This window comes from Mirounga leonina, unplaced genomic scaffold (genome assembly GCF_011800145.1).
Source record: "Mirounga leonina isolate KUSES-001 unplaced genomic scaffold, KU_Mleo_1.0 Mir_53, whole genome shotgun sequence".
NCBI lineage: Eukaryota > Metazoa > Chordata > Mammalia > Carnivora > Phocidae > Mirounga > Mirounga leonina.
The window spans coordinates 10,719,836-10,730,777 of NW_023270807.1; the positions used below are offsets into that span (position 1 = coordinate 10,719,836).

General features: G+C 53.3%; 1 protein-coding gene across 1 annotated transcript in view; it reads left to right on the top strand.

Moving 5' to 3' along the window:
• The window catches only part of CAPN11 (calpain 11), a 12,737-nt gene extending 6,050 nt beyond the window's left edge, over window positions 1-6,687 (top strand). Inside the window, exons 6-20 of the mRNA XM_034990819.1 lie at window positions 48-166; window positions 360-434; window positions 625-785; window positions 933-1,108; window positions 2,451-2,462; window positions 2,773-2,984; window positions 3,276-3,315; window positions 3,414-3,482; window positions 3,565-3,622; window positions 3,764-3,828; window positions 4,098-4,166; window positions 4,621-4,699; window positions 4,794-4,910; window positions 5,604-5,662; window positions 5,762-6,687. Coding sequence (XP_034846710.1) covers window positions 48-166; window positions 360-434; window positions 625-785; window positions 933-1,108; window positions 2,451-2,462; window positions 2,773-2,984; window positions 3,276-3,315; window positions 3,414-3,482; window positions 3,565-3,622; window positions 3,764-3,828; window positions 4,098-4,166; window positions 4,621-4,699; window positions 4,794-4,910; window positions 5,604-5,662; window positions 5,762-5,788 — 1,338 coding nt within the window. The 3' untranslated portion in view covers window positions 5,789-6,687. The remainder of the gene's footprint in view (window positions 1-47; window positions 167-359; window positions 435-624; window positions 786-932; window positions 1,109-2,450; window positions 2,463-2,772; window positions 2,985-3,275; window positions 3,316-3,413; window positions 3,483-3,564; window positions 3,623-3,763; window positions 3,829-4,097; window positions 4,167-4,620; window positions 4,700-4,793; window positions 4,911-5,603; window positions 5,663-5,761) is intronic.
• Window positions 6,688-10,942: the final 4,255 nt, after the last annotated feature.

Consider the following 10,942-nt stretch of genomic DNA (forward strand, 5'->3'; position numbering starts at 1 on the left):
CATGCTATCCTGAGCAAAGGAGCCCCGGGGAATCCCTCCTGCCTGAGGCCCCTGACCTTTGGCCACACCCCTCCCACCAGGTCTCGTACCAAGGCAGGACAGAGACCCTGATTCGGGTCCGGAATCCCTGGGGCCGGATCGAGTGGAACGGAGCCTGGAGTGACAAGTAAGCGCCCCTGACCAGCACTGTCCGGTGAGGGGCAGAGCGCCCAGCAGGCCCACGAGCGAGGCAGTGCCACCCACCAGATTCTCCATCTAACTCAGGACCCTCACAGGCAGGGGTGGGGGAATCCCTTGGGGAGGACCAAAATGCCTCCTGAGCCCCGCCCCTCTCCCTCCACCGCCTGTCTCTGCTCCAGCGCCAGGGAGTGGGAAAACGTGGCACCCGACGTCCAGAAGCAGCTCCTGCTCAGGAAGGAGGACGGGGAGTTCTGGTCAGTGCAGCTCGGGGCAGGGAGGGGGGCGGGGGGCTTCCTCTGCCCCCATGCCCCGTCCCTTCCTTTCCTCGCCACCCTCGCACCTGTGCCTTTGATGGAGAGGCTCCTGGGGGGGTAGGGGGGGAGCTTTGGGTGTGGGGATGCCGCAGGCTCCAGCCGTCACCCCGCCCCTGCCCCCGCACCGCAGGATGTCCTACGAGGACTTCCTGGACAACTTCACGCTGCTGGAGATCTGCAACCTGACGCCCGATGCCCTCGCGGGGGACCACAAGAGTTCCTGGCACACCACCTTCTATGAGGGCAGCTGGCGACGTGGCAGCACTGCGGGGGGCTGCAGGAACCACCTTGGTGGGTGACGGGACCCAGGGCCCACCGTGCAGGACGTCGGGGCCCCCCCAGATCCCGCCGGGCCCCGTCGAGGAGGCAGGCCCCGGGGCTGGGAAGCCCGTCCACCCCGGGGAAGGGCAGGGCCCTGCTGACCTGCTTCCTCCACAGACACGTTCTGGAGCAACCCCCAGTTTAGGATCTCTCTCCCCGAGGAGGACGACGACGACGACCCAGAGGACGACCAAGCCGTCTGCACCTGCCTGGTGGCCCTGATGCAGAAGAACTGGCGACGGGCGCGGCCCCAAGGAGCCCAGCTGCAGACCATTGGCTTTGTCATCTACATGGTGGGCACTCCAGCAGGTCCCCCAGCCAGTCTCTTGCTCCCTTGCCTGGCCTCACCCCTGCAACACCCTTCCGAAGGCCTTACGAATAGGAAGGCCTTCCAGGAAGAGGAAGGAGATGGAGCACCAGGGAGGTGGGGTTACTTGCCCAAGTTCACACACCCAAGGCTCAGAAACAGAGCCTGTGTCCTGATTCCCAGACGCTCTGAGACTTCTCCACACCATCCCCAAGTCTCCCCGCCCAGATACCCCCACACAGAGCATTGACTCCAGCAGCCAAGAGAAATCCCTGGCAATGTTTCCAAAATCGTGCTTTGCAAAATCTTATAAATGACCATTTGTTCAAATAGTTATGGAGCCCCTGCTGTGTGCCAGGCCCCAGTCCACTCTCCACTGGGTCAGTAGTGAACAAACATAGACACAAGTCTTGCCCTCCTTCTAGGCTGGGAGCCCACCAGGTTAACAGACACCAGACATGCCTCAAGATATTTCCAAGGTTAGATGTGGTCCTTCAGGAAAGGTTATATTCTCTACTTCCCACCCTGAGCTCTGCAGGGCATCAACGTGTTAAAGGCTCTGGTTATCTCTAGAGGAGAACAACATATTTATCTTGGTCTACCCCACCTTTTTACAGAACTAATGGGTCTAACCCACTTGGTCTAACCCACCTTTTATTTTTTTTTTAAGAATTTATTTATTTATTTGACACAGAGAGACACAGCGAGAGAGGGAACACAAGCAGGGGGAGTGGGAGAGGGAGAAGCAGGCTTCCCGCGGAGCAGGGAGCCCGATGCGGGGCTCGATCCCAGGACCCTGGGATCATGACCTGAGCCGAAGGCAGCCGCTTAACGACTGAGCCACCCAGGCGCCCCTCTAACCCACCTTTTTACAGAACTATTTTACAGAACTATGTTTAACGCTCCATTTCGGTAATCACCTATTACCTTCCTGTAGGATAGGAATGTTCCATGGAAAATGCTCACGTTCAGGAAAATGCTCTCCTAGATTTTCATCCCAGCTGATTTTTAGCAGTGTGACGTTGAACATGTTACCTCACCTCTTGGGATTCGGTTTCTTGTCCTTAACCTGCCGTGGTAGAAATGTCCCCCCACTGGCAAAACTTTGTATAAACTGTACTTTGCTCTCCCAAACTTACGGACTATCAATATTAATGCTAGGACTTTTAGCTATTCGAGCCCATGCCCCACCCTGCCACCAGTGTCCCAGGGCCCTTAACACCCCCCAACACACACACACACACACACACACACAGTACCTGGCTTGTACAGGCCTGAGCCCCTTCACCATCCTGGGGCTCTGACTTCCCTCTCTCTTCTCTTCCTAGGTCCCAAAAGAGGTACAGAAGATGTGGGGCTTGATTCTGGGCAGGCGCTACCCCACCTCTGGCTGCATGTGGATGGGCAAAGGGTGGAATTCAGCCAAGGGCTCTCAGGGCCGCTGGGTTAGGATTCCAGTGCCCTAGGGCCCCAGGTGGGAGTTGGGGCAGGAGATCATACTGGGGTTACCTGCCAGGTGGGTGGTGTCCAGGACTGGTCAGTTTGTGGTGACACCTCCCGCAACCCTTGCCCAGCCAGGCTTCACTTTCGGGGTCCCTCTCGCCTTACCCTCCCATGCCAGCCCTGTACCCACCTCCAAGGCACATATAGTTTCAGAACATCCAGGATATTCGCTTGAAGAAGGACTTCTTCATAAAGTATCAGGACCATGGCTTCTCAGAGATCTTTACTAACTCACGTGAGGTGAGCAGCCATCTCCGGCTGCCTCCGGGGGAATATGTCATCATTCCCTCCACCTTTGAGCCACACAGGGATGCTGACTTCCTGCTTCGGGTCTTCACAGAGAAGCACAGCGAGTCCTGGTGAGAAGCCCTGCCTCACTGCTCCAAGGCCACTTGCCCAAGAGCTGTAGGATGACACGCTTAGGGAGCAGTCATCGGGTCCTCCCCAAATCTACCTCTCTTTTAAGTCAGGGAAACTGAGGCACAAGGACGGGGAGTCCCAGTTGGGAGCAAACCAGAATCAGAACCCAGATCCCATGCAGCCTGTTCCACGTTGCTTCAGATACATGACATGATCTCACAACCACCCCACTAAAATCCCTGTCTCCCTGATCCCGGATAACTCCCAAGACTTCCTCCACTTTTGCTCAGGGAACTGGATGAAGCCAACTATGCTGAGCTACTCCAAGAGGTGAGGGGAGGCTGTGGGGTGGAGGGATCAGAGGAAGCATCTGGGGAGTGTGAAGGAACTTTCGGGACTGGGTCCCCTTCTCACTCCTTTCCCTGCAGGAGAAATTCTCTGAGAAGGACATAGATCAGGACTTCATACACTTGTTTGAGATAGTGGCAGGAGGAGAGGTGAGAGGCTGAGGGCTGGGTGCCCAAAGGAGGTGGCCAGGGTGAAGGTGCCAGAGAAGAGATTGACGGTCCCCCTTCCTAGGGCAAGGAGATCGGCATGTATGAGCTACAGAAGTTGCTCAACAAGGTGGTCACCAAACGTGAGTCTTCCAACCCTCCCCCTGCCCCCTGCCACTCACAACCTTTCCCCTACAGTTTCTGCCCCACCTCGACCATTCCCTGCATCCCCCACAATGCCCCACTCACTCCTTCTGTCTTCCCGCCCCTTCCCTCCCTCACAGTCAGAAACTTCAGGACCACGGGCTTCGGCCTAGACGTGTGCCGCTGTATGGTCAACCTCATGGATGTATCTTCTTGTCCAGCGCTCTCCCACCCCTGACCCCCACCCCAAGCCTGGCCCCCAGAGGTGGCCACCTCTCTGGCCAGCCATGCCCTCCTTCCTGCTGGGGATTAGACTCTAAGGTAGCAAAAGATGCCATTCTGGCTGTTAATATAGTGACCACACAGGAACCCCTGGTCTCACACAGCCCCCCACTCAGTGAGCCCCTCTGCTTCCCTGACCCCAAGATACTCTCTTCACGCTCCCTCCTCTGACATCCTTGACCACCCCCCCAGAAAGATGGCTCTGGCAAGCTGGGGCTTCCCGAGTTCCAGATCCTGTGGAAAAAAATCAAGAAATGGACGGTAAAAAAAAAATTTGAAAGGACAGTTTATGGTGGGCAGAGAGGGCGGTCCTCAAGAGTGATGGGGATTAGTAAGGATGATGCTAGAACGGGAGCCCCCGACTAGACACACACATACACAGGACAGGACAGGATCTGTGCAAGTGTTTGTGTATTAGCTGGCCAAAATAGTTAACAATCAGTACAGTCCAGGCATCAGCCCGCTTAAAGGGTACATGCGGAAGGCCCAGTTGGGAGTGGGTCTTTCCGACTACTGACTCAGTTTCCAACCCGCTCCCTTGCCAGACGTCCCCTACAGTCACTAGATGACAGGAATACTGGGCACTCAGGGAGTGGGCCAGGGTAGGCAGCCCTGGGTCTTGGGTAGCCCTTGTAGGTTAACTGTACGAAAGCATTTCATTATTTCAACCACCACCCTATGCACACGGCCCTGCCTCATCTGTCTGTCCCTTCAGGACATCTTCCGAGAGTGTGACGAGGACCACTCAGGCAGCTTGAACTCCTATGAGATGCGCTTGGCAATCGAAAAAGCAGGTTAGCAGGGGGTCAGGAGAGGGTTTGGGGGCAGGGAGGGAGGAAGCAGTGGCCAGAGGGCTGGACTCCCCGTCCGCACTCCTCTCCCTCCCAGGCATCAAGCTGAATAACAAGGTGTCGCAGGTGCTGGTGGCCAGGTACGCAAACGACGACATGATCGTGGATTTTGACAGCTTCATCAGCTGCTTCCTGAGGCTGAAGGCCATGTTCAGTGAGTCAGTCATCTGCCCACTCCCCACCCTGGGCTAAGGACCAGGGCAGCCTCCCACACACCCACATGAGGAGCACTCTGCTCCCAAACCACGCCCCCTTAAGAGCACAGATGATCTGGGTTCAAATCCCAGCTTCACCACTTGTTGGCTCTGTGCCTTGAGCAAGTCATTTATCTCTCTGTGGCTCTGTCCTCTGTTCTCATCTATAAAATGTGGGCAACAGGGGCGCCTGGGTGGCTCAGTCGTTAAGCGTCTGCCTTCGACTCAGGTCATGATCTCAGGGTCCTGGGATCGAGCCCCACATCGGGCTCCCTGCGCGGCGGAAAGCCTGCTTCTCCCTCTCCCACTCCCCCTGCTTGTGTTCCCTCTCTCGCTGTGTCTCTCTCTGTCAAACAAATAAATAAAATCTTTAAAAATAAATAAATAAAAAATAAAATGTGGACAACAACAGTATTGACCTCCTAGGATGGGGGTCCAGAACACAGGGGTTCGCATATGGCGACACTTAGCATATGGCTCCTAGCAAGACCATGAGGTGTTATCCTTAAGTCTTTCCGGGGCTGAGGGTGAGCTGAGAAGCAGCAAGGGACAGCTTCTTACGCCCTTTCTGACATCCTGCCTCTTTGGGAGTGGGTCTTGCAGACCACAGACTCAGCTCCCAAACCGCTCCCCTTGCCTCCTTTCCGAAACAGCTTACTTTCTGTCCATGGACCCCAAGAATACTGGCTATATTCACCTGAATCTGACCCAGGTACATGGAAGGGATTTTCTGGCACTCCCACTCACGGCTCCCCCAGCCATCCTGCCCACCCCCCCCCCATCCTTGGATCTGCTTCTTTTCTCCCCACAGTGGCTGCAGACAACCATGTGGGGATAGAGGAGCTCCAGGAGCCTGGCTCCCATCACCACCACCACCAGTGTGGGGCTTCTGGCCCCAGAGCAGGGCCTTCTTTGCTGCGCTCGGCTCTGCAGTCTCTGCTGATGGAATGGGCTCCAGCTAGTAGCACCCGGGCCCCGGATGCTGAGCTTCCTCCATCGCCACCCTCCCATCGCCACCCTCCCAGCCCAACGTGTTTCTCTTTTTCCCCAGCCTGCTTCTGGTGGCTGGATTCCCCCGTGTCTCTCTCTCTCTCTCTCTGAGTATATTTTCCCGAGATTAAGTGTCACTTCCGCAGTGGCTGTGGAGGCTCTCCACACTTTCCTGCTCACACCCTCCCGCTCACTGGCCTCCTGGCCCAGCCCCTCTCTTCTCTGCCTCACTTGGGGGCGTTATTATAATAAACAGCCCATGCCGCTGGCTTCCATGTCCCGTGTTTCTATGCCAAGAAAATTCTGGCGGGGGTGGAAATCACTTCCCCAGCCCCAAAGAGGGGCCCCACTAGCTCTCAGGGTGTCACCCTACTTCCAGGGAAGAATGTGTGACTGTCACAAAGACTAGAGGGCGCTGTTGACATTTATGTGCGGCACGAGGGATGCTAAAGGCACAGCAGTCCCTCCCGGCGGACTGTACTGAGCAGGGTACCAAGGAGCAGCATGGGAGGAGACCGCACTGGGCAAAGTTAGGGGCCCATAGGGCCCTAGCCTCCTCTCTCCTCCCCTGGGGTCTCCAAAGGTGACAATGCAGGTGTCTCAAAGGTCAAAAATCCATCACCCCCACCAGCTAGCAGATCATAGAAATGAACGGACCCTCCTGGGTGTGAGGCCAGGAGGGCTGAGGACTGTGGCCACAGGTGGGTTCCTGCCTGCCTAGAAGGCATTCTGGTTCAAATCATTTTTATTTTTATTTATTTATTTTATTTTTTTTTTTTTAAAGATTTTATTTATTTGACAGAGAGAGACACAGCGAGAGAGGGAACACAAGCAGGGGGAGTGGGAGAGGGAGAAGCAGGCTCCCCGCCGAGCAGGGAGCCCGATGTGGGACTCGATCCCAGGACCCTGGGATCATGACCTGAGCCGAAGGCAGTCGCTCAACCGACTGAGCCACCCGGGCGCCCTCAAATCATTTTTATTGTTAGAGACTTGCTGCCTGCCAAACTACTGCCCTCCCAGAAAGGATCAAGGGACCCTCGGTCCCCCAGTTCTGGACCTTGGAGTCTCTACCCCCAGATCCCCCTCCCCCAGCCTCTCGCTGCAGTAAAAAGCCCAGACCACCTACGGCAGCCCCTCAACTGCATATCGCCTATCCTTCCAGATCTTTCCATGGCTTCCCCCTCAACTGCACATCGCCTATCCTTCCATATCTTTCCATGGCTTCCCCTCTGGTCTCTCCGGCCTATACAATGGGTCCTGTGCGTGCAAGCTGTTTAGCCTCTTGGCCAGAGACAGCCTCTAAATCCTCTTAGCTTAGGGACCTGTTGACCTTAAATACATCTAGATCCTTCCTGCGTGTGTGTGCACATTTGTCCTGGGGAGGGGAAGGGAGGGGCAGGGCGGGGCGAGGCAGGGCTGGCTTCGAGTTCCTCCTGCAGCCTTGCTCCGAGGTTTCCTTCCATTTGCAGGACACCAACCCACCCCTCTTATGCTTAGCTGGGGGCTGGGATTCCGATCCCCCCCACCCCAGTCTGGTGACTGATTCTCTGCACCATCCCTGCCCCCTGCCTCCTCTGTGGCCCCAAAGATGAAACTGAGTCAGCCAGCCTCTCCCTCCCCTGCCGCTCCCACTGCCTCCCAGAAATCATCTCCGCCGGCCACCTCCCTCTTCCTTCCTCTGCCCTCGACAAATTCTGTCTGAGAAGTCACACTCTCTTCGGGAGCCTCTTCAAGAGTGGTTCCTCCGCCCCACCTTCTGCCACCTTTTCCCCACAGAGCTGCTCTCTAAGGAGCAAAGAAATGTTCCCTGGGGGCAGGGCAGGGATCATCTGGGGAGGCCCGGAAACTAGCAGGTCCTTTGAACTTTTGAGACGTCCTGGGCAGTCCCACTGGGTTCTGGGAAGCCCAGCAAGATGCTGACCCCACCTCTTGTTCCTTGCCCTAACGCAAGATGCTGCCAACTTCTGTCTGGGTTGTTTTGGGCAAGTTATTTTACTTCTCTGACAGTCTCCTTTTTCTCACCTGTGGACTGGCGATGTTAAACAATAAAAATTTTACTGAGTAATTTAAAAAATCAAATTAGCGGGCACCTGGGTGGCTCAGTCGGTTAAGCATCTGCCTGGTTAAGCATCTGCCTTCGGCTCAGGTCATGATCCCCGCATCAGGCTCCCTCCTCAGCGGGAAGCCTGCTTCTCCCTCTATCCCTCCCCCCCACTTGTGCTCTCTCTCTCTCTCAATTAAATAAATAAAATCTTTAAAAAAAAAAATCAAATTGGCTTTATTGAACAGTTCCTGCATTGGGCAGCATCCCACCTAGCAAACAGAAAGGTTTGTAGAAAAAGAAAAAGAAGGATTTGTAAATGCAGAGAGGAGGGGGAGGGGAGGGGATTATCAGCAAAGAGGGTGTTGTTTTAGGTAAGGTCTCCCTCCTAAGGGGCACAGGAGGGGTCTATCTGTAAATTTCCTAGTGCTGCCCAGGGACTTCCAGGTTGACTGGTTAGAGGTCACATTTCTGGGAGGATTGAAACAACAATTAGGTTAGGTATTAAGTCTTGGTTTGCTGATGTGGGGCCTTAACATAAGTGACTCTATGTGGGGCCTGTGGTTTTCTTTTCAGCAACATCTCCCTTTTGATTAGATTCTAAGCTTAACTGAGACAGGTGATCAAAATGTAAGGCATTCTACGACTATGGTTAGTCACAGGTTACAACTTCAGGTTCACAATTGTTTTTAAGTAATCCCTACACCCAACATGGGGCTTGAACTCACAACCCAGACATCAAGAGTCGCATGCTTAAAAAAAAAAAAAAAAAGTTGCAAACTCTACCGACTGAGTCAACCAGGGGTCCCAAAGTTCCTAATTTTTAAGTCAGTTGTCCTCTTCATTCTTTTTCTGGCAGTCCAGTCTTCAGGAGATCACATGCCTGGTGGTTAGCAGCGGCGAACATGCATTTAAAGCTTTTGAGGGAGGAAAATGCACCAGGGAGATTATTGTGCCTATTACAAACAGGATAGTCCCTGACCTCTGGAGTGCACTTCAGAGCCCTTGTCTCCAAGACCCAAACCAATCAGAATCAAGTAAGACAAAGCTAGACCCCGCTGAAAGAGTCACCGTTTTAAGCCCAGTGGCTTGCTCAGTGATCCTGTACAGTTGAGTTCCAACTTCCCCAGAAGGGTTAATCCATGCAGGTGGTGCCGCAGACACGTCTTTGCTCAGCTAAAAGATAATCAGAGCCTATCTGATTATAAAGAACAATTTTGGCTGGAGAGCTGGAAGGATCTTTGTTGGGCAACTATTGTCTTAGTGACAGAGTCTGTGGGTATCTGTAAGAGTCAAGGAAAGGTTTCTGATCATATTCTCCTTTTTTAAGATTTTATTTATTTGAGAGAGAGAGTAAGAGAGAGCATGAGCAGGGGGAGGGGCAGAGGGAGAGGGAGAAGCAGGCTTCCCGCCCGAGCAGGGAGCCCGATGCGGGGCTCGATCCCAGGACCCTGAGATCATGACCTGAGCCGAAGGCAGACGCTTAACAGACTGAGCCACCCAGATGCCCTTGATCATATTCTTATTTATATTTCCTCCTAACCAGGGAAGTATGGCTCTGCCAAAGGAAGCAAATCCTGAGTTGTGAATGCCTCCTAGTAGGTCTTTTCTAACTCGAAGATGTAAATCCAGGGGGGTCAACCAATCATGTCTGATTTCACTTATAAAAAGCTGGGGGCACAGTGAGGTGAGATACCCTAAGAGGCATTGCCTGGCTATGTCCCAGCCACCGAAACATTCACAGGCCCAAGGAGAGTGCTAACCACAAAGACAAAGGACAAGCCTGGTCAGGGCACAAACCTCTTCCACCAAGGTGGCACGGTGAATGGATAGATAGGAGTTTTGGATGACAAGTCCAGCAGTCTGAAAGGCCAAGTTTACCTCCCTCCACAATGGCCTGAGAGACACCGATGATGTCATCTTTCCAGGCCAGTGCCAGAGTGAAAAAAAGAAAGGTTTCCTATTCAGTTAAAGTGTGAGGCCTCTGACCCAGCAATTGCCACTACTGAGTATTTACCCCAAAGATACAGATGTAGTGAAAAGAAGGGGCACATGCACCCCAAGGTTCATAGCAGCAATGTCCACAATAGCCAAACTGTGGAAAGAGCCGAGATGCCCTTCAACAGATGAATGGATAAAGAAGATGTGGTCCATATATACAATGGAATATTATTCAACCATCAGAAAACATGAATACCCACCATTTGCATCGACATGGATGAAACTGGAGGAGATTATGCTAAGTGAAATAAGTCAAGCAGAGAAAGACAATTATCATATGGTTTCACTCATATGTGGGACATGAGGAATAACATGGAGGACGTTTGGAGAAGGAAGGGAAAAATGAAGGTAATGAATGGACAGATGAAATGAAGGGAAATCAGAGGGGGAGACAAAGCAATGAAAGACTCTGGACTCCGGGAAACAAACTGAGGGTTTCAGAGGGGTGGGGGGTGGGGGGATGGGTGAGCCCGGTGATGGGTATTAAAGAGGGCACGTATTGTAATGAGCACTGGGTGTTATACACAAGTAATGAATCATGGAACACTACACAAATAAATAAATAAATAATCCATGCTTGGAAAAAAAAAAGTGTGAGCTCTCGACTGGGCATCTTGGAGGAAGCAATCTACCTCGATGTAGGCTACTTCTCTTCCTCGTCACTTGGATGGGAGGTCTCCAGCACTGTGTAGGACCAGATGTCAGGTGGAGCCTTCTCCAGCTCCAACATGCACATCCAAGGTTTAAGCCCCTGAAGTTTGTCTGGCTGGTGAGGAGGACCTGCCCTTAGTCCCTTCCAAGGACGTTCAAGAGCAGTCTTTGTTCTTACCAGTTCAGTTGTATGATCCGAAATTTATCCATAATCTGTATTCGAGAGTACTTGTCAGATTCCTTTCCAGGAATTCCTCTGAAGATAAGGCACAGTTGTAGGAAACTTTTGTAGAAGTCTCAGAGTACAGC